The 24136-nt window shown below is 39.2% G+C and overlaps 2 protein-coding genes across 3 annotated transcripts; both read left to right on the top strand.

Annotated features, from left to right (window-relative positions):
• Positions 1-116: 116 nt before the first annotated feature.
• LOC102049319 (retinol dehydrogenase 8-like) lies at positions 117-9868 on the top strand. 2 transcript variants are annotated; one of them, XM_055724233.1, is made up of 7 exons: positions 117-722; positions 2724-2792; positions 3928-4093; positions 5301-5476; positions 6564-6657; positions 8325-8508; positions 9428-9868. In XM_055724233.1, the coding sequence occupies exons 2-7, from the start codon at positions 2762-2764 to the stop codon at positions 9659-9661; spliced, it is 885 nt and encodes a 294-aa protein (XP_055580208.1). In that variant the 5' UTR covers positions 117-722; positions 2724-2761; the 3' UTR covers positions 9662-9868. The 2 variants fall into 2 exon arrangements, with proteins under 2 accessions (XP_055580208.1, XP_055580207.1); XM_055724232.1 differs by lacking the exon at positions 117-722 and having other exon boundaries at positions 1160-2792.
• Positions 9869-11653: 1785 nt separating this feature from the next.
• Positions 11654-23472, top strand: DR1 (down-regulator of transcription 1). The gene is made up of 3 exons (XM_014285291.3): positions 11654-12317; positions 17894-18057; positions 21311-23472. Exons 1-3 carry the CDS (start codon positions 12098-12100, stop codon positions 21455-21457), a joined length of 531 nt encoding a protein of 176 aa, XP_014140766.2. The 5' UTR covers positions 11654-12097; the 3' UTR covers positions 21458-23472.
• Positions 23473-24136: the final 664 nt, after the last annotated feature.

Below are 24136 nucleotides of genomic sequence, written 5' to 3'. Positions count from 1 at the left end.
TTCAGCTGTCATTTTTTCCCGAAGGATTTTAAACAGTGTAAAAATGTGGTTTACATCTGACTTCTAATTAGGAGCACAATGGTATTACCTTATTAACAATTTTTGGGGGAATTTTTTTTTTTTACACCTGCAATGTTATAGACACAGTATCTTATTAAAATTGACCTGCTTGTTAGATGTTTTAGGACATTGATTTGATCATACATACTAGCAAAACCTGTTTCCTTTACTCCAAGCAGTACCTTTCAGTTGCAAAGGGGTGTGGAACAGGGCCATAAAGCTTGAATTCCACACACACACCCAAATCCATGCAAAAATTACTGTTGAGTAAAACAGCATCATAACTATGTACTCTAAAACTTAATTATTTCCAGTTTTCCAAAAGTTCTACACAATTTAATTAGTACAAATGGCCAGTGGCTCAGTTTCTAATACTTTTATGTTTACGTGAGCATCAGAAATTATACATATAGTCATAAGGCTGAAACCTGAGTCTGATGTACACGTGACCTATGTGCATTAAGACATGTGATCCCTACTTCAGAAAATAAGTTAAAGTTATTTGACATAAAGCAGAGGAACAGAATTGAATGTATTGCAATTTAAAGATTAGGCCTGAGTTAAGTGTTTTGTAGATTGAAAGTATATCTCAGCCAACAAACCTGTCTATTGTATTTCAGCAGCTCTGCAGGTGGAAGTGCGCTAAGCTCCTTGGGTAGCAGGTAGGTCTTTCTCTGTTTATGCAAATGGTGCACAAATGGCAACCGTTCTACTATAAGTGGTTATATAAAACCAGGCATATATTTTGCTACTATTGTCAAGGTCATCTGAAGTATCTCTGCAGTTTCACATTATTTTGCTATTATGAAAATTATGATGTAGCAAAAAAATACTATTTACTTATGGAAATAAATATAGTGTGTGTTTTAAATCAAGCTATTTGTTTCTTTATATAATAGTAAATGAAAAATAGTAGAATTAGGTTGATCAGTGTAATAATTGAAAAATATTAAACTACTTTACTTTTTTTCTTCTCTTTAGCCGGATCAGTTTGCCTTCAGGCTAAAAATCTATGCATCAAATTTTAGACAGCTTTTTTTAAAGCAAAGGAACATGTAAGCCTTTCAATCCAGGATTTCAAGTGGAAAATGTAACCAATCTGTAATTACAGTTGCATCACACCACTAGTGGCATTCCACTACCGTAGTGTTGTATAAAGCTTTGCTTGCTCCTCCTACATGCACTAAATATAAATGTGCATGAGCAGCAAAAGCAATTTGCCTAATATCTGAATCGGCTAAATGGCATTTGCATGAAAATTGTGTATCTGCATACTCACTCTGGTAAAACTGTGGGTCAAACTTGATAAATAAGTAGAATCATAACTACGTTTTCTCTTTAACTTTGGATGCTGTCTTGCTATTTTGTTGCTTGCCTGGAAAGTTACTGATTCTGCTTGTTACAATGTTCAAGTGAAGTTATTTGTTTTGGAAAGGAGGGACTTTCCCCCACCCCAACTTGGTAACTTCAGTTAATGTTTCTGTAGAGTCCTATTTCTTGAGTTACTAACCAATTTACATCTGTACAAATAAGTTCATTCTTCTGAACTGCATTGCATTAACATGGGATTATTGAATCTTGGAAAACACTTTTCTATATATAATGGCATTGCAATGAGAGAAGGTTAATTGCTTATTACGGTGATTCTTTTTCTGTCACCCAGGATAGGTTATAAATTTCAGAAGACTTTTTTTTTTTTTTTTCTTTCTGAATGTAGTGTGCCTACTCTGGTAAACGTAAATTGCACCAAATTGCCAGTCCAAATGTCCCTCTGTTTAATTCAGAGCTTACATGCAAAGTTGGTGACATATGTTCTCCAAAACTAAAATGGAGTCAGACATCATGCTAGTTGTTTTTTTTCTTTTTAAAATTTTTTGTGCCCCCAACTTGTCAATTGGAGAACAGAAGCTGTTTAAAAGGATTTCCATGTAGTGAAGCTGGTATGTTCAACATCTTCCTGGCTGTTCTCTGCTGCCAGCATACCTGCTTACTTTCTCTATTCTTGGCTAGGAACAGTGCCAAAAAGAGATGTGAGGAATCTGTCTAAACAACTTGTCTCATTCCAAATCTACATCCTGTATTTGTATTTACTTTTTCTGTAAAGCCTGTTAGGAATCTTACAATAGTAAGGCATCAGGAAAGAAATCTATTTGTCAATCTGTTGCAAAAGAATGAGGCAGGTGCTCTAAGTGTAGGAAGCCTGAACACCTTCGGGGGGGGGGGGATCCCATTTTGGGTGCAGTTTACTTTGTATAGACATGAGTGGAAGACCTGACACTACAGACTGTAATTGTAGCAAGGCTTTTTCTGCCCAGTAGGTCATTCCACTACAGAAAAAAAAAAATAATCCACATAGCTTACAAATGTTTCATTTTAAAGGTTAATCAAATTTTGTATTAAGTATAGTCCATGTTGATAATGCAGATTATAACCTCATGCAGGAGCATCTGCTTCTGTTTTTGTCGAGCTGGAGATTATCCCTTAATCATGCAGGGTCCAGGTATGCATTTTCAGATTTGTTGACTCAGGAAAGCTGAGGACAGCATTAAAGGCCAATGACGCTATACTGTGTAGCTACACTCAGGTTGTTGCTCCTCTGAACAAGAACTCTTGCTTGGACCACTCACTGAAAAGAATGGCAAGAAGAAATGTTCTCATTACAGGTTGCTCCTCAGGAATTGGACTGGCATTAGCTGTAAAAATGGCAAAAGATGAACAGAAAAGATTTAAAGGTAATAATGTATCTGTTACTTATCTGTATAGAAATATATTCTTCAGTGCAGTAGTACTATTTTTTTTTCTGTGAATATGTGATTGTATTCACTTTGACTTGCTTCTTGTTAGTTTTCCCTCCTCTCACTGTCAAGAAATTACAGCACAGTGAAAATATACCACTTTCTGTAAGCAGCTATTACTGTACCTGTGTTGAAGCTGAACAACTACTTGAACTGAATAGTTTGCAGCAGAAAGAAAAAGATGGTCGTATGAAGCAAATAGCTGAAAATGTCTGTAGTATGCTACCTTGGATTTACATTCACATTTGTAGGTAGCTTTGCTTCTGGCTACTGAAATCTTTGTTGAATGAAATATACATGCCTATTTGAGGACCAAAGAAATGAAAACAGTTCTTAAATTTGCCATTTTTACCTTAAAGCACATTTAATTATTCCAACCCTGTGTAGGCATAAGAGGGTGAACAAAGGGGCTGGGATTTGTCTTTCTGCTGCAAAATGGGATTTTTTGAAATGGCATTGAAATGGTTGAAAATGGATGGCAGGGTGAGTACAGTAACCTCTGGTAATTGAGTTTCTCATGGTAACCTTCACAGTATTTTACTGCTGACTGGATGCAGATTCATAGTTTTCTGGGTAACTGGGACAATAATGATAAAACTAATTTATATTTTGAGAAGTAGCTTGCAAAAATAGACATTTCTGCAACCTAAGGAAGCATCTATCTTCCTCTTTTTAATAAAATTATGGTTCTGCCAAGTATGTTGACTGATTTGGGGGAAAAAAAAAAAAAGCTGGAATCCAAAATTAGGTTTTAGGTACCTAAAAACGATTCAGCAGTATAACTTGATACCCAGTATTTAAAGTTTTGGTGATAATATTATCTTCATAGCTGCATGTTCTTCATTGTGTATAATGGTTTAATTCCTCTTTTGAATTTCTTGAAGATTTCAGAACCAGACTCTGGGAGATCAGTGATAATTTATGGTGAAAATGGATTGTTTCTACTTCAAGTTTTTATCTGGGTTTTATCGCTGATATTTAAGATACAGATGTAAAAGTGATGTTCTTCAATACTTCTCAGTAAGACCACCACAGAAGAGGTTTTATAACTGTTGTTTCTGGTGTGTTGCAGTGTATGCCACAATGCGGAATCTGGCCAAGAAAGAGCCGCTCGAGGAAGCTGCAGGTCACAGGCTGGGCAAAACCCTTGAAATAAAACAACTGGATGTCTGTGATGAACAGTCTATTAAAACTTGTGTGAATAGTATCCCTGACAGAAGGATCGATGTCCTAGGCAAGTACAGGATGTGTATGTTATAAACAGATACCTGTTCTCTATTTAACATCATTTGAATACCCTTGAAGTTTCATTAGTGTATTTTTTAAATTATCAAAGTAATAATAGTTACATAGGGTATCCTGTTCAAAATTCTTAAGGCTTCACAAAGACATTAGTGGATTAAATCTCACCATGCTACTATGAAATAGGGAAGCTTGTTTTCCCTGTTTACAAAGGAGGAACATGATCAGAGAAGTGTCTTGGATAAGATGATGCATTTTTAGTAAATATGAGAAGACAACTTTTGCTGAAATTGGCATTTTCATGCACAGGACTTTCTGCTCTATTGGCTAAGCGTAGCCATATTTACAGTGAAGGCAACAGCTCTCTACTAAGAAAGCAGCAGCATTTGGAAATTATCAAGTTAAAGAACAAATGCAAAGAAAGTAAGGGTATTTTCAATTTGTATTGAGAATTGTAGTTGTACCTCACAAATTCAACAAGAAGTGTTTTCATGCTGTTTTGCTAAAAGTAAATATTTATATCTTAGTAAGATGGAAATTGCTTACACCATCCACTATTAAATCTTCTCTAATAGAAAATTATTGGCCTGTCTTTATTTTGATTAATTATTAAAGCACTGCTTAATAAGCTTCTTCGGCAAAGTGCATTATACTCTAATTTGGCATACTAGTTCTAGTGCAGAATGCCAGTTCTAGCCATCATTCCCCACTTACAAGCATTCAGGAGGCAAATAAAAATCAATGGAAGTGTGTGTTGTGGTTTTGGGTTTTTTTCTTGAAGATGTGAACAAAAGAAAAAGCAAAATATGGCTTGGTCTGTGAACTTTTGGAATAAATTGAAGACTTGTGTTCATTCCTATGGGTATTGACTTTAGCTTCTAATTCTTAATGCTGAATTATAAACAAATACAGATAATTCTTGGCTCATTTTCATGTAACCATTTAGAATTTAAAGGAAAAGGAATAATCAGAAATTTTAAAAAATGCAAAATGAGATAAACTGGATTAAAAGCATAATTCAAAATAAAAAGGTCAAGTGTATTTGCAAAGCTTTAGTGACAGAATAACATTTTTTTAATCCTTTTTTTAAGGATCAATTAATTGTTAATCTTCATTTTAATTTCAAATGCTTTCCAGTAAAGACTACAAGTTAATGTTTATAGAGGTTATCGCTCACCGTTGTCTTCCATTTTGTGCAGTTAGCAATGCTGGAATGGGGCTCATTGGACCTATTGAATGTCAGACCATAGATGAAATGAAAACCGTGATGGATACCAACTTCTTTGGACTGGTTCGACTCCTGAAGGAGATTTTGCCTGACATGAAGAGGAGAAAGAGCGGGCATATAGTTATAATAAGCAGTGTTATGGGAATACAAGGCAAAGTTCATTTGCTTGTTTGTTTCAGCTAGGAGTTCAGTACTCAAAATCTAAAGCTTATCTCTTCTTATCTGAAAAAAATAAAATTAGGAGCTAGTATATTGTGCTTTCTAATGCTGAAGTTCCAACTATAAAAAGCTTAGCACTTAAGACCTGGTGTTTTTATGCTATCTAGGTAGAATGTTTCTACACAACTACTCAAGATATTTTAACAACAAACCTGCAGAGTGAATTTTAAATTTTTTTTAGTTTTAACTCAAACTCTAATTATTTTTTTTTAAATTATTTTAATTTATATTACCCGGAAAACACGCTTGGTGTTACTTTTCTTTTTCCTTTTGGAAAAGATTATGGGGACAGGCAAACATGCTTACTACACTCTGCACAATAATAATGGAATAAAATCCAATCATGTCCTGGACAATTGTACCACTTTTTTGTAAAGTTTCTCCTCTCATAAAACTCCACGGAGTCTAATTTTAGCAACAGATAATGATGCTCCTACTCTTGTGTTCCATCTGGTCTAGCTGTATTTGTTTCTGTTGTTACCATGGCATTGATCTTAACCTGGATTATTCTGGTGAGCAAGGGTCCTAAGTCAAACTGCAAGAGTTGTTACTGTTTAATGCAGTACTTGCCTCCCACCTAAATGGATTGGTGCAGTGCTTTTTCTAAATCACTCAGATGCAAGCTGGATCTCTTGCATAATCACATCTTTGGTATTGCACTCAGCTTCTGTGTTCATCTGTAGCCTATTAAAGTCTTGCTGATAAATAATGCAGATGGTGTTGTATGTACAGACGCTTTAATATCTTAGACTACAAAATATTTAATATCATCCAAGGAGATCACAGCATCAGCTAGGAGGAAGAAAAGCATTAGTGAAGCATCCTTTCCTAGAATGAGCAATTTAGAGAACATAGGCAGAACAATCAGTATTGTATTTCGATTCAGTGTACACAAGGATTTTTCTAATTTTTCCCAGCCAGACTGTAGAGATTTTAGGAAAATAGAAGAATTTTTAAAACTAAACTACTGGTATGTTGAATATAATCACATTCTCAGGATGTTTTGTTTGTGCCATCAGGTATCTTATTTAATGATGTTTATGCTGCATCTAAGTTTGCTGTGGAAGGATTCTGTGAAAGTTTAGCTATACAAGCACTCAAGTTCAAACTGCAGTAAGTATTGATGCATGGGTGTAAATTGTATTTTAGACAGTTTTAAATATATCCAGAGCTAGCAAACATTTTTGAAGCTGCTGTCTAGGAGAAACAGATTGCAGAACCCATAGACATTGTATATCACAAAAGGCATAGAAATGTCTGCGTTATTCACATTATGTAAGCAAATAAAAAGATCTAGATGCTATAAAATAAATCTGTTCTCTTCAACAGCTAAACTATGTTTTATCCAAAACTAAACAACCTTTATGTAACTGAAAACAGATTCTTGCATACAATATCATAGGAATAAATTTATAATATCAACCTGTAATATTTTCCTTTAGAAAGGATAACATACTACTTAGGCAAGTCACAAACAAAAGAGTTCAAGGGCTTATCAGAGAGAGAGAACACAGGACACGATACCTAAAATGACAAGATGTGGGAGTGAGAAGTGAGAATAATGTAGTGGACTATTTCTTAATGTTGAAGACAGTATTTAAGAAAATGGTCCTGTTCATTGTCTGTGAGACTTTGGGGTTTGACTTGTCACATGTATATTCACATTCATGTAATTCTGCTACTATTTTTTGTGTGAAGTCCAACAATTTTTAAATATCTCTGTGTGCCTAAGCATTTAGTCCTGGTGCTGTGGGGGAACAGACAGCTACTCTCTTGGGATTTCAGAGACAAAGCAGCATCCAAACTGTGATATTTGATTACCACTCTGAAAAATTCGGAGGGATTTAAAATAAATAAATTGTAGTGATACACAGGATATGCCAGAATTCATAATAAGATTTCAAGAGTATAAGACACAGCAAAAAGGAGGTTAAAAAAAGAAAGAATGGCAAAAGTTCAAGGTCCAGTGTGAAAAGTGACGCAAGAGAAAAGGCTTCAGTTCCAGCAGCAGCTGGAATTCTGCTGTCAAGGTCAATAGCTTGATCAGAACTTAAGTCTAGGAAGACATCCTGTCCCAGAGAGTGTTTTGGTAACTGTGGTGGCTGGGTGTAATTACTGCCTGAGAAAAGAACTGACTAGTAACTGTATTTCTATAATAAATACAATACTGAACAAAATAAAATTTTCCAGATATGGCAGCAGCCAAAATCTGTCCACCCACAGCAAAATTCTCCATGTTGATTTTTATTATAATATTTTGTGGAGGGTTCTTTAATTGTTTAACAGTTCTTTAATTATTTAACTGACAAAGAAAATCCACGTTTGGGCAATTCCCCCATCTTTGGCAGCTACTTCCAGTATTATTCTGAGAAAGGTATAAGAAAGACACAGATATATATATGTATAGGATTTTGTCCAGAAAGTAGTGAATTTGTCATAATCTTTTGATTATTTCTCTTAATATTTGATAAGCTCCTGGGGATAAATTGTCTATTATATTCCACAGCTGTGAGATAGCAGTTAACAACTGCGCTGACTTCTGCTGTGAATTAAGTTACAGCACTTTGCTGAAATTTAAGCTGCACAGATTTCTACTGCCACATGTGGATGGGGAGGAGCATGAAACAAGTGATGTGGTATGAATTGCCTTTACAGAACATACTGTTTGGTATTGCTTGCTAAAATGTACTCACAGTGCAATTCTTCTTTTGAGAAGGATTGAGGGGTATGTTTTCCACAGAGAGCAGTCAATAACCAGTATATCTTTGCTTTTTAAATAGGTTAAGTTTGATTGAACCAGGCCCGGTGGTTACAGAGTTTGAAAGAAAAGTGTTTGAAGATGGAATGAAAATGGATCTTTCAGCTGCAGATGGAGAAACAGCTGAGATGTTTACTAATATTTACCTTAAAAATTACAAACAGATTTTCCAGAGCCTGGGACAAAGTGCTGAAGACGTTGCAGAGGTAACTCATCGACAAGCCTCTATCTTCTTCTTTCTCAAAAAAAAAAATTCCCCCACCTTTGTCATTTATGAATGCACTGATTGGTTGGTGGTTTTTTTTGGTAGAGGCATTAGATCTAATCAAATGTAACCTACACAATTTAAAATTATTTTTAAAAACTCGAGAATCTTGAGTTTTAAACAAAATCCTTTAGAATATTTAATATTTATTTTGAAGTATTGAAAACAACTAGGAATTGTAATTTCAATGCCACTGAGGTCTTAGATGCATTTATACATCATCTACTGAAGTCTGAACATTCTGTAGTGGTACCATACATCTACACAGGGTTCCCACCATTGGTTAAAGCTGCTCTCCCCTCCATCTCACTAGTAATCCCACTGCTAATGGGAAGTTCACTCAGCTACCCCAGACCACCAAGGCACGAGAGAAGATACACGGATGTAGTTTCGGGTGCCTGGGGCTTCCTGCAGGAAGACAAGTTTAGGCAAGCTGTAGGAGGCGGCAATGATTTCAGGTGCTTGCTGTTAAGGGGCAGCATCAGTGTCAGCTGAAGCTTCTCTCATCTTGCCACAGAGTGCACTGTTCTGTCCTTTCCCAGTGAACTGTAAAAGGAAGGATCTACCTATTGTGGGCATATAGGCATAATTTTTAAGGACTATTCAGGATACTTAGGTGTAAGGTGCTATCACCATGGTATAGATAAACAGAAATAGGAATAAGAATAAATAAGTAGTACTTCTTAGGGCCTTAAAAATATTTTAAGAAAAACTTCTAATGAAGTTCTAATAAAACTACATACAGGGTTTTACTTAATTCTAGCGCTTTATTCTTCAGCTTTTCCTCTGGTTAACTGAAAACTTGGTTATTATTATTTTGGTAAGGGTTCTTTAACAATTCTATTTCTCATTCTTGACAGCATACAGTAAAGGTAATTCTTGCAGAAAATCCACCTTTTCGCCATCAGACCAACACCTTGTATACTCCAATGACAACTCTGAAATACGCAGATCCAAATGGAGATCTACCCATTGATACATTCTACAAAATGGTTTTTCATCATGACAAAATCTTCAGTGCAAGTCTTAACTTTATCAAATTGCTAAGGTGGAGAAGTAGAAAGAGCTTTGACTTGGGAAAACCCTCACAATAAGTATGAGATAATATAGTGAAAATTGGAATTACTTTTTGTAGCTACTGATAATGCTGTATGTTGTTATTCAAATGCCTTTGCTCTGTAGTTGTGAAAAGGCTTTCAAGGTGTTTATTTGAGCATAGCTAAGATGTTCAGCCTAGGGTGTTTATCTCTAACTTTACGGTTGCAGAACCTTGAAATTAAAATCCTTCAGCTATAGGTTTATTCTGTTTAGTGTTTGCTTTTTAGAGAGCTGTTTTCATGGGAACATGGCCATTGACTGATACTTGTATGTTCAGTATTAATTTGATCCCCTTCACTTATTAGAATATAATACATGCAGAGATGTGTACTGTAGGCAAATAGATTCTTAATATCAAAAAATATTTTCTCATTTTACTTAATAGAACAGTAATCCCTCAATCACTATAGCATTCTCATTTTCAGAAATCAGATCTATTTACCAGTAACGTTAAGACAAAGTCTCATCAATCTTAAAATGTCACAAATATAATATTTATTATTCATATATATTTGAATGCTTCCTTTGTAGGCAACAGTTACTGGCCTATTCTACATAGTGGACAGCAACATCTTCAAATAAAGTATCTTCCTACAGTCTGGGTACTGTTTTTTGCAAAAATAACAAAATATTATGAATAAGAAATAATTTAAATCCATCAATTGCCTAATTGTTGTGAGTGGCTGAAGCTAAGCCACATGCTTTCCTTTTCCAAGCTACGTATATATTAAACCCAAATTCCAGCATGAGGAGAAGGTCTTTTTCCCTTTCTTCCTCACCCTAGTCCACCAACTCAGCTGAGGCTAAGTGGGGGGCATGGGTTTAAGTGCTGTTCCAGCAAGGGGTTCTTGTTCTCTGACCACCAGCATTCCCTCGGTGCTGCCTCGTGGTTTCTTGGTGCAGTCCTTGTTCTACTGGGAGAGCTCAGCTGCAGCTCACAGGGGATATGGGATCTGGCTTTCTCCTTCCCTCAGTACTTTCTCACCAAGCCTAGATCCAGCTCCGTGCTGGGACTTGCAGTGGCCCGGCCCTGCATCTGCCCAAAGGCTAGCTCAGCGGAGCCAGGCAGTAGCCCCTGCACTGTCAGCTTCTGCGGATACCAAGCACTTCAGGTGACACTGGGCTCGCTTTGCAGTCGTGACCGTTTAGCAAGCCCTGAGGTGTGGGGTATGGAGAGACCTCCCTAGGACCGCAGGCAGGAGGGCACTTGGAGAACAGCACCCTGGAGCCCTCCCCTGCGTTCCACTGGGAATTCACACCTCCCTTAAACACCGGGCAGCTGCCTGCACCCCAACATCAGTGCGCGGGTGGGGGCAGAGGTGGGAACAGCAGCTGGGAAGGCAGGAATTCAGTGACAGTGGGGTGCTGCTGGAGCTGAAGGGCACACGGCCCACTCTGCGCCCTGCAGTGCAGCCGGAGCCGGGGGGCCAGGGCAGCCACCGAGCAGGGCCTGCTGGTGGCGGGGGTAATGCCCGTTACAGCCCCAGTGCGTTGTCTCTGGCCCGCAGCCCGGGGCTGGGCAGCTCTACTGTGTGCCTCCCTGGCCTCACAACAACGCCAGGTGCCACCGGGACCGCAGGATTTAACGGGCCTCCCCCAGGCACCGGCGCGGCTCGGTTGGGTTTGTTTCGTACAGCCCTTATGCTGCTGCCCGTGAGGGGATGAGGGCAGCAACGGGGCCCCGTGGATGGAGGCCGAGCACGTTTGGCGATGGCCGCGGATGAAGGGCCGAGCACCAGGCGCCTGTCCCGCTTCGGCGGCGAGGCTGCCGGGGCCAGCAATTCCCGCCGCGCTGCCGGGATGGGGAGGGGGGGCCGAGGGGGGCGGCGGGCCCGGGCAGGCCGCGGAGCCGCGCCCGGCGTGGGGGTGGGGGGCGGCGGGGCCCTCGCCGCTGCCACCGCCCGCACGTGGTGCCGCCCGCGCTTCCGGCGCTCCCCGGGCGGGAGGGGCCAGCCGGCGGAAGCGCGCTCCGACTTCCGGCGGAAGCGACGTCCCTGGCAGGTCGAGCCCGTAGTCGGAACGTTTCCGCCTCGCGGCCGCTCTCACCGCCGGGCCAGCCGCTGCCGCCGCCGGGGAAGGGGGGCGCGGGGCCCGCCCGGGGAGCGCCGCGCCGCGCGGGTGGTCTGGCGGCCGGCCTTCCCTCGGGCCGTTCATAAGGCGGCGGCGCCGGTGCCCAGAGGATGTGGCGGAGGCGGCAGTGGCAGGCGCCGAGGCAGCCCTGAGCCCGAGCGGCGCTTCCCGGCCCCGCGCATCGGCGGCCGCCGGCCCGGCCCGCTCGCCCCGCGGCGGCGCTCCCCGCTCCTCCGCAGCGCCGCGTCCCGCGGCCCCGCCCGCCCCTGGCCGGCTCCCGGCGCTGGAGCCCCGGCGGGAGCGGAGGGGGAGCCCGTGAGCGCGGGAGCGGAGCGCCGCCCGGGGGGCGCGCGGCAGCCAGCATGGCCTCGTCGTCGGGCAACGATGACGACCTGACCATCCCCCGGGCTGCCATCAACAAGATGATTAAGGAGACGCTCCCCAACGTGCGCGTGGCGAACGACGCCCGGGAGCTGGTGGTGAACTGCTGCACGGAATTCATCCACCTCATCTCCTCCGAGGCCAACGAGATCTGCAACAAGTCGGAGAAGAAAACCATCTCCCCCGAGCACGTCATACAGGGTGAGCGGGCGCCGGCTGCCCGCCGCGGCGGGGCCCGGGGCCGCCCCCGCGGTCTGTGGGGCCGTGAGGAGGCAGAAGGCGGGGGGGGGGGGGTGTCCCCGGGGAAGGTGCGCGCTGCCCGGCCCGGCCCGCCGCAGGGGTCGCGCCTTTGTGCGCTCGGCGCGGCTGCCGGGGTGCCCGGGCCCCGCTCCCGCTTTGCGTGCGGGCAGGGCTGTGTCCCCCCGGCGGGGGCACCGAACCCCTTCGTCGCTCTCGTACCTGTGAGGCGAGGTCTGCTTTTGCGAATGGCCATACGGAATTCTTTGACAGCCTGTTTTAAAAGCCTGAGTTTTTTTTAAATGTCTTTCGAACTGTTGACTGACAAAAGGCGTACGATGGAGTATGTGAGGGCCAGGCTTTAATCCAGAGTCGCCCTGTCTGGGCTTTCTGAGGAGTAAAATACCGCTAAAATACCCCTCTAGCGCTGTCCTGGGGGCCTGGCACTTTAACGTGAAGCATTGTAGTTGTTGTAAAAAGCATTTAAACGTAACTTACGCCCTTGCATCTCTTTTTGCTGTTGATTTCCTTTGCTTGAATTGGAGTTCTCTGTCTTCTTTGCTTTTCTTTCAATTCTGCTACAAACAGGGAGTTTCCTTGACTCGTCTTAAAGTCTGCAACAGGCATCTTTTCTCAGGAATCATTCGCTTTGCTGCTGAAGCAGAGGTGGTTGATACCAGTGTCTGCTCCAAATAAATTTGTAGCAGTAACAGTGAAAGAGCACTTTGCTCTGCTGCTTGGTAGAGATACTAACAGTATTATTTGCAGTAGAGCAATTTTCAGGACTATGATGGTACGAACTTAGTTTTAAAAAAAAAAAAGGTGGAGCTTTTTTGGTAATGATTCTCTGTTTGGAACAAAAGAAAAATATCCAGTACTGTTGGATTATATCAGTTTGCATACCAGAAGAGTTTAAAGTACTTGACTGAATTATGAACAGCAAAAGAAAATACATGGCATGTATGAGCTTTAATATTAAGTAAAATATATGTGGACCTGAAAGTTTAGCAAAGCAATTCTGTCACAGAAGCTCAGGATGTAAAGAGTAAAACTTGTGCTTGCACATGGAAGCATACTTTGGTCATGATGCTTCTTAATACAGAAAGTTTCTTCAAGTGACACCCAAAACACTTGAGCTTAGTTCTTAACACGGGAATAGACATGATTGTCAAGGTTGAGGACAATAAAGAATTCACAGATGAAAGTATTTTTTGCCCAGTATTGGTGGTACTTAGGAAAGATTTAATCTGTTGCTGCCCTAGGGTTAGTCTGGGTTTTTTTGAAAACAAATTGAAACTAATATGTGTGTGTGTGCATACGCACAACGTGCATGTGCCCATCATCATCAGGTGGTCCCAAACAGGTATTTTTCTGGCTTTTGTGTTACCAGATTGGAGAATTAGGAGAAATTTTCAAATTGGATTTGTACTTCTTAGTCAAATATTGCTAAGGTGAACTTTGGAGACCTATCCATTTCTGTAATGCTTTGGAGATGCTAGGAGTTGTTCTTGGATTTTCTGCTGCTGATATCTCTAGGGAGGTGTATTGCTATTAGCTTCTTCCAGATGCTGGTCAGTTGGCAGATGATCCCTCTGTGAGGTGTGAGGGTTTAGATCGCTGATTTTGGGAACTGTGGTTATGTGTGTATAGTCGTGGTATTTCAGCATTTTCATCCATATTCATACATTCTACACACTTACTATTTTGACTGCCCCTTAATGTAGCTCCACGACAATAATGCTAACAAAGTAATTGAAATATATTTCTTGTAGTCATCCAGATACCTTGTCTTTTGAATACTTGAACCAGTTCATTTAGAAGTACAATGAGGCTAATGGTCATCACATCATACCTGGACCACCCTCAACGCAGGGTGCTGCCAAGAGGAATCTTTTTGTATCCTCCCTAGAGCTGGATCTAGCAATTGCTGATGTAACTGATCCTGTGGCTTTTTGAGAATCTGGGAGGGAGCAGTTTTCTGTCAGGTGAGTTTGCTGATCTGACTATTCCTGTAAACAAGAAGTGACTAGATTGGAAGCAAGGAGTAGGAAGGGTGTTTCACTGGGAAGGAGGAAGGGGAGAGAGGCGCTCTGCAGTTGGTGACACCTTGCCATTGGACTGTATTAGAGGTAATGTGAAACTGCACTTTGTTGTGTACTTACCTGTTTGGCAGCAGTGGTGCTTAAGACACACCTTCCTTTGCACTATTGAAACTATTGTGGCCACGTGCTGAGCTAGAACTCTTTCCCCCTACCACTGGGTTATGCTTCAGATAGACTAAGTCCCCGCGGTATTTCATTGTGCAGTAGCGCAAACATTTGACTGGCACGGTGCTGTCAGCAGCATAGGGAAAGGAAAGCAGAGGCTTCTTGTGTCCCGCGAGAGGTCCGATTTGATAGATGTACTCGGGCTATGCCAAGCACTCACTACTAGCGATAAAACACAAAGCAGCTTCCCTGGAGAGTACCCAAAGGCATCAAGGCTATGCAGCGGTCATAAGTGGAGGTAGTCTCCATGTTTATTGCTGAATCCTGCTATCAGGAACCCAGCTGTGAGTCTGAGACTCTAATAAGCAAATGAATATCCTTCCGTCATGGAACAGAAAATAGCCTCATTTGATAGTTACGTGAGTGGTGATGGAGAAGGCTTTTTATGAGAAATTAAACTTTCATTGAATTCTAAAAATGGTGAGATGTTGAATCACTATTTTTGTGAAGTTGATTACTTGATCTACGTAGAACTGTTGTGCAGTAAAGTAGGCTGTGGATTGATGGCAAATCCTGTAGCTTCTTTTCATGGGCTGTTAGGATATTGACAATGTTTACGTTGGTATTTAAGATTCAAAAAACTCAAACAACTGTTAATGTTAGGGATTTTACTTTGGAAGCTATTTTTCTTTGAAAGGAGCATAAAAAGTTAAAAATCTCAGCTATGAATGACCTGATTGTATAAAAACCAAATCTAGGGCTAATTATGCTTACCTGATTAATCAGAAATCTGCACCTTCTTGCAGTCATTAAGGGTGGGAGGAAACTGGGAAAAAGGTAGTTGTGATTTGGTGTTTGTAAACATGAGAAGTCTGCCCTGCACACCCACCACCACAATTCCCTCCCCCTGCACTTCCCCCCCCCCCCCCCCCCAAAAAAAAAAAAAAAAAAAAGACCAAACCAAAAAATACCCCCCAAACAGGCTTTTTTTGGGATTCCGTTGTTTAAATTTGGTCTGGACATTCTAACCTCAGTAAGATACCAGATTTACAGCCATCTGGGTATACTTGTAGGTTTCAGACTCAAGAAATAAAGACTGAGTTTTGGTGGAACAGTAGCTCTGTTTAAGTAGTGATTGCTTGTCCCACATTTCAGCACTGTGCTAGTATAAAGGGATTCGTGTTCCTTCCGTGCATTTGTTTGGTAAAGCCTTGGTGTGTTTCAAGATGACAGTAAATTTCTTGAGTCGTTTCACAGCCAGCAGAATTTTTATGCACTAGACCTATGATGCATGTATGGTTCTTTATAGCTTTATCATGTTGAACAATTGTACAAATCTGTCTTGGTTATATCACTTGTTTCGTTTTGCGTATTTTTAGTGTGCTGTATTCAATACGTAACTAAATTCTTTCCATTGATTTATTTTCTTTTAAGGGCCATTTAAAATTTCTGTGGAAACACATGTTGCTCTTGACTTCAGATTGGGCAGTTGGTCGTATTCTGATGCAGCAGATTGCCAACCCTGATCACTGTGAATTTTCTTTTGATGAACACCTATGGTTTTGCTATGATGTTTTGTCTTCGTGATGTTAGACTTCTAGAGTTCTTAAAAAATTTTACACTTCGTTTAAAAAAAAATATGCCTTTAGCTAGTTTACTGGATTTACTGTTTACATTTTAAAATGGAATGAGTTCTTAAATATTCATAGACAGATTAGATAACCAGTTCTGGACCATGAGACATGGATTTGCCTCCTATCTGCTGAGGTTGGATTAAACAAGTTTCTGAAGGTTTTTGGTAGTTCTTGCAGAAACTGTGGGCCAGTTGAAAAAAGTGTTTCTGTTGTCCGTGTGTGTGAGCTGAGACTGAACTGGCATACTGTCTCTGAAGTGAACCAATTACCTTTAAATTGGTTTGTCTTTTAACTTTGTTTTTCTTAAGAAATAGGTATTATGTAAATTCATTTGCCAAATGTTATCTGTTAAAGGAATGGTGGTCCTGCATGACTGGGCAGCTGCACTGCGCTGCCCTATTGAAGACAGTGCGTTAATTGTCTCCTTGTCCATAGTACAGGTTGGAAGCTGAAAACTTACAGAATGCCTTTGGGTTATTGTTGAGGTGCATGATACAATGGCATCCTGCCGTAATTGTGGGTAGGAAAATGTTGCTTACAAAATTGATGTTAAAATGTAGTGTGAGTTAGCATGACCAAGAGCTTGTTCATAACAAGTTGATGATTGCTGTTACGCAGTTTATATTAGTGCTATTTCTTGAATAGCTTGTGACATAAGGTTAAAATAAAGTAAGATAAAGGTTAAAAAATGTCGTTCTGTAAAGAAAGCTCTGACTTGTGTAAATACAGGAAATGAACCAGCTGTTTTATTAAACAGAGTATAATTGGTGTTTATGTAATATTTCTAGCTTATTCTGTTATAGGTTCCACCTTGGGGTGTGTGTATATGTGGAGATATATTGTAGTAAATGGTGAACTGGAAAACAGTGTGCATTTTGTCACATGTTCTACCTGGGTTTTTATAGTCTTTCCTATTAGTTTATATTAGTTAAAAACACTTGTTGCAGGATATAGCTGCATTTCAGGTTTTTTTTGGGGCAGATAAAAGTACAAGATTTTAATTTCTGAATACATTTTCATGTGGAGTTAAATAGGAGGGTTTCTGTTGAAAACTAAAACAATAAAAAGTTTATACATAATTTTATCTAACTTTGAACTATGCATTTCAAGCTTTTTGGCACGTGAAATATGAATTTAGATACTAAAAGACAAGCTAAAAGTCATAGGTCTGAGATAATATTAATTATTTCTTCCTTAATGAAGGATTTGTGATCATTTCAGATGCATCACTTTTGCTCTGTTATAGGCTGCTAATTTGCCTTCCACTGAAGGCTTGCAACAAAACTGGAAAGAGAGAATCCCCAAGAGATTAAAGGTTAATGGTTCAAATAGAAAGAACTTCTTAGTTGTGTAAACTTTGCTTAATTTGGATATTTAGAAGATGGGAGAAAGATGTCCTTTGAAGAATAATGCCTGCCTCTAGTAAAATATATCTGTAAGCCCTGAATCCTCTGCAAGTGTGGACTTTGGTTGTACTTGACTACCTTTAACTTTCCTAGCCTGAAAACATGCACTCTTAAATGGTGTAGGAGAGGAGACGGGGGAAATAGCTGTCAGATCTTATAAATGCAGATTTTTTTTGTCACCAGATGATAGAAAAGTGATGAAACTTCTACTGCTTTTTAAAAATTGTTTAAATAAATAGATATATGTTCTCAAAAGCTTTGTAAAAGATAAACTGTGTTTTCTTTCCTTCTAGCACTAGAAAGTTTGGGGTTTGGCTCCTACATCAGTGAAGTAAAAGAAGTCTTACAAGAATGCAAAACAGTAGCACTAAAGAGAAGAAAGGCCAGTTCACGCTTGGAGAACCTCGGCATTCCGGAAGAAGAGCTTCTAAGGCAGCAACAGGAATTATTTGCAAAAGTAAGTGAAGCAGTACTTGTAATGATGAGGTTGGAATAATTAACGCTGCAGATCTAGTGCCACAAAAACATGTGCACACCTCACAAAGTATCCCCTTACTTGTGAATTGCTGCGGCGTCTAAGGTGCCATTGACCTTGGCCTGTTTGATTTGGGGAAAGTAAAGTAAACGAATAAGATGCTGCTACTTGTTACATCTGTGATCTGACATACAGGGCTTTGTATACAGACTAATTTTATATTCCAGGTTTAAAACCCGTGGTTTTTTGCTGCTACTTAAGTATTTCCATTCTACTGTAGAGAATGCATTAAGAATTAGTTGATTGAGGAAATAAAAGAATGACAGCTGGTGTTCTAGGAAATTACCAGTTTTGATCATTAAAGTGAATCTTTTCTGTTTCTGGCCATCAGTCCATAAATGTTATTGCTTAGGCTTTGAAAGAAACATTTAATTGTTCAAAATTTCTAATTTGTCCCTTCTCATCTTCCTTTACTCTTGGCAAGACTTTAATTGAGCGAATTCCTGCATAAAAAATTAAAAAGGCAGTTCAGGCATAGAAAGAGCATTTCCTTGCAAATACTGTATGTGGGCACGCACACACACATTCTCCTTCACCCCAGCCTTCTCCCCTCCCAGCTTTCCTGGATCATTTAGAGAATGGTGGTCTTGTTAAACTAAGAGAACAGTAGAAAGAAAAATAGTGTAGAAAGATAAATAAATAAAATTGGCTTTTAATCATTTAACACTGGAGATGTTCACAAACTTAAGTGATGGTTTTTTCCCTCTTACCCAAAGCATGAGTCTTATTTTCTCAATTTTCTTACTTTAATTTCCTCTGGTGAAAATGCTTACTCAGTTATGCATTATCGTGTCTGATTACTGTGACCTTCTCTCCACTATACTTGTATGTTACTGAAACAATAACTGTTGTTTTTCATATTACAGCATGCCAATTGTTTTAATCTTAATTGCATGATTAATTTTACGGCATTTAAAATTTCAGCATACCTCGTAGCTATTGTTGACATGCAGTGAACTAGTTACGATGAATTCATGTGTGCCTAACTTTTTTTGACTGTACTAACATTACAAAGACTAATATGGTTGCTTCTGGATTAAGGGTAAGATTTACAAATAACAGTCAGTTTGATACCTGTTTTTTACTTACTGTTTGGTTCAAATAACTTAGAATGATATATACAGTAAAAAAGCAGCAAAAATAAGGTGTGTTAAGGGAGTACTAGCTCCTGAGTAACATTTTAAAAAATAAAAATGCTGAAACCGTGGCCACCTTATGTAAGCCCCACTTTATCTAAGGAATGACCCCGTGAGGTATGTTCTTTGAAAGTTCTGTAATACTGTGTCTTAATGTCTCAGTTAAGGCAATGCATGCAAGTTTGACGAGATTGTATGAATGATTTTTCAAAATAGTTTTTGGTAACATGGAGAACTTCTGCTTAGATTCAAAGTTGGCAGTCTCATATTTGAAAGAATCTAGTTGTGATATGCTGTTGGAGGTACTGTAATTATTTGAAAGAATATTTATACAAGTGCATGTTTATGCTAATTTTATTAATAATCTAAAGCATAACACTAATGCTGACTTCTTGCTCTAGTTTTAAAATACTTGCCTGTTAATGTTACGAATGTTTGATGCCCATAGTTTGAATGATTGTAAATATTTGAAATCAGGAGAATGGCTTATCCTGATGTTTGTGCATGTATGTAAGTTTCTGTGCAAGACAAGGGCTGTAACAGATTAGGCCTTTTTTTGAGGCTTTCTCCTGAAGTTCATCTGTGCAATAAATGAGTTAAGTTTACTAGATACTTACAAAGCTGCTTAGTCAATAAAACTCAATGGAATTTTTTTTTTTTCCATTTTTCAAGTGGCTAAGTGATATCGTTATAAATATGTCAGTAAGGGTAGGCACTGACAAAATGATCCGTCCAGTGTGAAGTGCTGAGCTTCTTGTTACCCAGTGCATGCATGTGTATGACCTCGTTAAGTGTACAGTAAACTTAATTGTAGCAGAGTCAGTAGGAGCCCTGTTGTTACACTGTGTGTGATAAATGTTTGTCTCTCTTAGGTGTACAGATGCTGCTGTCTTCCTTTGTTTAAAACTTTACAATGTCATAGTTTTCCAACCCTTGTAACTTCACTACCACTTGAAGTTTGAAATACTGAAACGTCTTCATTGAGAAGAGATTTCTACCTCTATAAAAGTGTGTTCTTTTAACACTAGCACAGACTGAGGAAATGTGACACTTATTATAACAAGGGGAGACTCCCTTTTCTCACTTTGCTAAGTAGATAAACTGGTTTTGCTTGCTTTCCAAAGCATCATCTTTTGGCATTTTGAAGTTTGCAGAAGTAAAATTTGTTGATGGTTTGGAAATAAATAGCAAAGTTCAGTGAGTGTAATGTAATGGGATTTGGAAGAAAAATTATTACAGTCTTAGTGATGACTTGTAAAAGTAGATAAGTAAAGAAGGCTGAAGAATTTTAATTTTAAGAACTTTTTCCTAATGTTCATTCAGAATAGAAATTGAAGTTTTAACACAATTGATTGGTATACTGTTGAAATCAGTAGTTGCTGCAAAACGAGTGAAAACCTTGGATAGAAAAATGAGAGGTCAGCAGCTGAACTACTTGAAATGTTGTGTTAGTACATTTTGTACCGTTAAGTGGAGGCCTGTACCTTTCTGTAGCAAAGCCATCCTCGGTCTGCATTTCTGAATTTGAGAAGACCTTACCGTTTTCCAAAGATTGCTTAGCAAAATAAGATAATGGCTTTCGTTATGTTTTTGTGGTACATTTGGATGATTTTGTAATTGCAAATTACAGTATTTGTAATCAACAAAGTAGGGCAGTTCGCATCTCTGAACTGTGATTGAGTATTAAGGTCCCTTGAAATTGAAGCCTAAAATTTCTGTTGCTTTACCTCAGCTTTTCCACTAGGAAGTGGTTCAACACGATCCTTACAATGGAACTTAAGTACACTAGCTCCTGCCTCTTCTTTTTGTAGCTGCAAAGCCTCCAAATGGTGGCCTCTTCAGAGGAAGAGACAATGTAGCTAATCATCTTGGTACAAATAATCAAGGTACTTCCAGATGTGGTTTTGTATGCACAATTAATAAAAAAAATATACAAAAGGGACCTGCAGGTGCAGATAAAACTGCTTTTAAAGATAAGGTGCTCTAGAGATCCTTCACCAAGCTATGTATGGCCTTAACAATTAAATTCGTGTCTTTAGGCTAGACAACAGCAAGCAGAACTGGCGCAGCAGGAATGGCTACAGATGCAACAAGCAGCTCAACAGGCACAGCTTGCTGCTGCCTCAGCCAGTGCATCCAATCAGGCAGGATCCTCTCAGGATGAAGACGACGAAGATGATATCTGAAATTCACCAGCTGAGTTTGTCTTTACTAAGAAGTATTTTTCCTGCACAATGAAAACAGTGAAATGAATGCTTACCTGTAAGTTTGTATGCATCATGGACTGGCAATTGGTATTCTAGGGGTGTCTGCTGTTGTGTGCTGTACATGTATAAACTGTCTTTTTTTGAACTCTTGGAAATTTAAGGTTCAGTATCATATCAACTTTGGATTTTTAATGGTGTATATGGAAATTTTAGATAGCAGTGCGTCATTTATTTGATCAATAAACAGTGTTACAATAAACGAGTTTATAAAATATAGTGAGATTTATACAAAAAGCTCTAAATCCACATTTGCATTTCTTCCCTTTTAACTAAACTATAAAATCTTACTTAGAATTTTTAATTGTTTTTTGGGGGAATGGTGCAGTAGACATAATCTGTTAACGGGGGAAAAAAGCAAGAGTTCAGCATAGTAGAGTCTGAATTCCTAGTTCTTTTTAAAATGAGGATGTATATGGCAATAAATATTATATATGCTCAAATACCACACTTGTTAAAATTTGAAAATGATACGTTTTCACCAAGCTAGGAAAAGGTATGTTTAATAGGAGTTGTACAAATTCAGTCTTTTTTTTTTTGTATAGGGGTGAAAAAAAAATAAACCCATGTTTTTATTATGACATCCTTTGACAGTCCTAACTGACTATTTCACTTCAAAGACTGCCTGGTTTGAAGAACTAACTCTTCTATTACTTCACTCCAGTTTAATGTTAACTGTTGTTGATGGTATTTTGTAGTCCAGATCTATTCATATTGTTGAAATACAAAGCTGGAACTTGATGAAACAAAATTGTTTCAGTTCCACTGACATAACTAGGAATGATTCAAGCCTAAGAAGGCAAAAGCTGAAGCTAAGAGCATGCTTACCATAAAAGAGGGAATTTATTTAACCTTTGTTAGTCATTGTTGTCATCATAATGCTAACATTCTCCAGACTAGATTGCCACTGGGTTACTAAGATACCTTGTTGAAAGATAACATTTTCTTCATTCAGATTGGTTCATAGGTAAGTCCAGGTTTTTGGTAAACTATTCCCCAAGAGTGATCAGCAATACATGGAACAGAAGTTATGTAGTAGTCCTTTTGGTAGTTGATTTGAAAATTCTGTTGATTAATGGATGAGCAGCTGTTCTTTGTGTTGAAATAAAGCACAGTAGTGTCCATTGCTGAGTTTTAATGTGTTACTTGAAGTAATACTGGCATATCTTCTGGTACACTAATCTGAGCAGACTAGAAAAGCCACTTGCATGCTGCTGTAGATGATCCCATAGCTCTCTTAACAGTGTAGATTGTTTTATTGACTTAACGACCTCAGCAAGTTGCCCGAGCTAGAATTCTTGAGGAGGGATGCAGCAGTCTGTTTACATAAGGATGCAAACAGAAAATGGTGTGCCCGTTTTTACATAAAGATCTGAACAGGGTACAATTGGCGTATGTTCAGATCTCAGTCACATAGTGACTTCTCATTTAAATTTGAGGTGTATTAAGTTGCATATTGAATAAATGTGAACTCTTCCTTAAACACATTAATGCAGTGAAAACTCAGAAGTATTTGTTTGAATGTTTAAGTTTAAAAAAGAAACAAAACCCCTTTTGTGGATACTATATGAAATATGTTAGGCAAGGTTTGACTGAGGAAGTGGTTTTCTGTAAAGGTTTAAGTACCAAAGGTAGAAAAACCTAGTCTAGTGATACAATGTTAATGTGCAGTGTTGGCTTTTCTAATTTGTACTGTAACACCTTCACACTTTATATTTTAAATGAGTCTTTTCCTTTTAAATAATATTAGGTATATTTTCACACCTTTCTTTTCTGATGCAGAATTCAGGTTAACATTTTACTGCATCTAGTATGTATGGTGTAATATGTTTGGATCCTTGTGACCTTTCTTTTGGACATTCTTGTGCTTTTTCATATGCTGTATTCTTCAAGCAATAAAATTCTGATGTGTTTTTATAAAATTGCTTTTATATTTACTGAATAGTCTGTCTTCATTGCATTTATAAGGAAAATTAAGGCTACCTAACCTCCGCTGTTGTTTTGACCCACTGAACGTTTCCTGTGACCAAAGTCTTTACAACCTGAGTGCTGTTGGAAGGCATTGCTGTTCACTGGGGGTTGTTAATGCTTGCAAACAGTATTTCTGACCTGCTCTCTTTCCTCTTGAGAATTGCATTTTGTACATATGCGTTTTTATAACCTCACCTTCTTAATTTGAAAAGTTGGACAAGAAACCCCTGTAGGTCAGGTATAACCTACTGAAATACTTCCAGTTTAATGAAGTGAAAGACCACAGGCAGAGGCTGGGGAAGTAAGAATGTATGTTAGTCTCCTGTTGAATTCATTTCATTTAGTCTTGTTTAGACACTACTTTACTTATACAGCCATTCCACCTCAGGTATGAAAAGAAAACTCAGCAGTTGCAGGAGAGACTCTTTTAAGAATTTTTTTTTTTATCACTTCCCTATGGTGCTTCCATGTGCTAGCTGTTCAGACAGGAGACTCCCGAGTTTGTGGTACCCCTGATTTTTTTGGTACGCCAGATACATAGCGTGTAAAGTTTGGTTAGTGAACTGTACTGTTACTTTGTCTCCGAAGAAACATGTATAAGGATGTGTCTGTTACTTAAATATTGAGTTG

Source organism: Falco cherrug, chromosome 12, assembly GCF_023634085.1.
Source record: "Falco cherrug isolate bFalChe1 chromosome 12, bFalChe1.pri, whole genome shotgun sequence".
Lineage (NCBI taxonomy): Eukaryota > Metazoa > Chordata > Aves > Falconiformes > Falconidae > Falco > Falco cherrug.
This window is presented reverse-complemented; position numbering and strand designations above follow the sequence as displayed.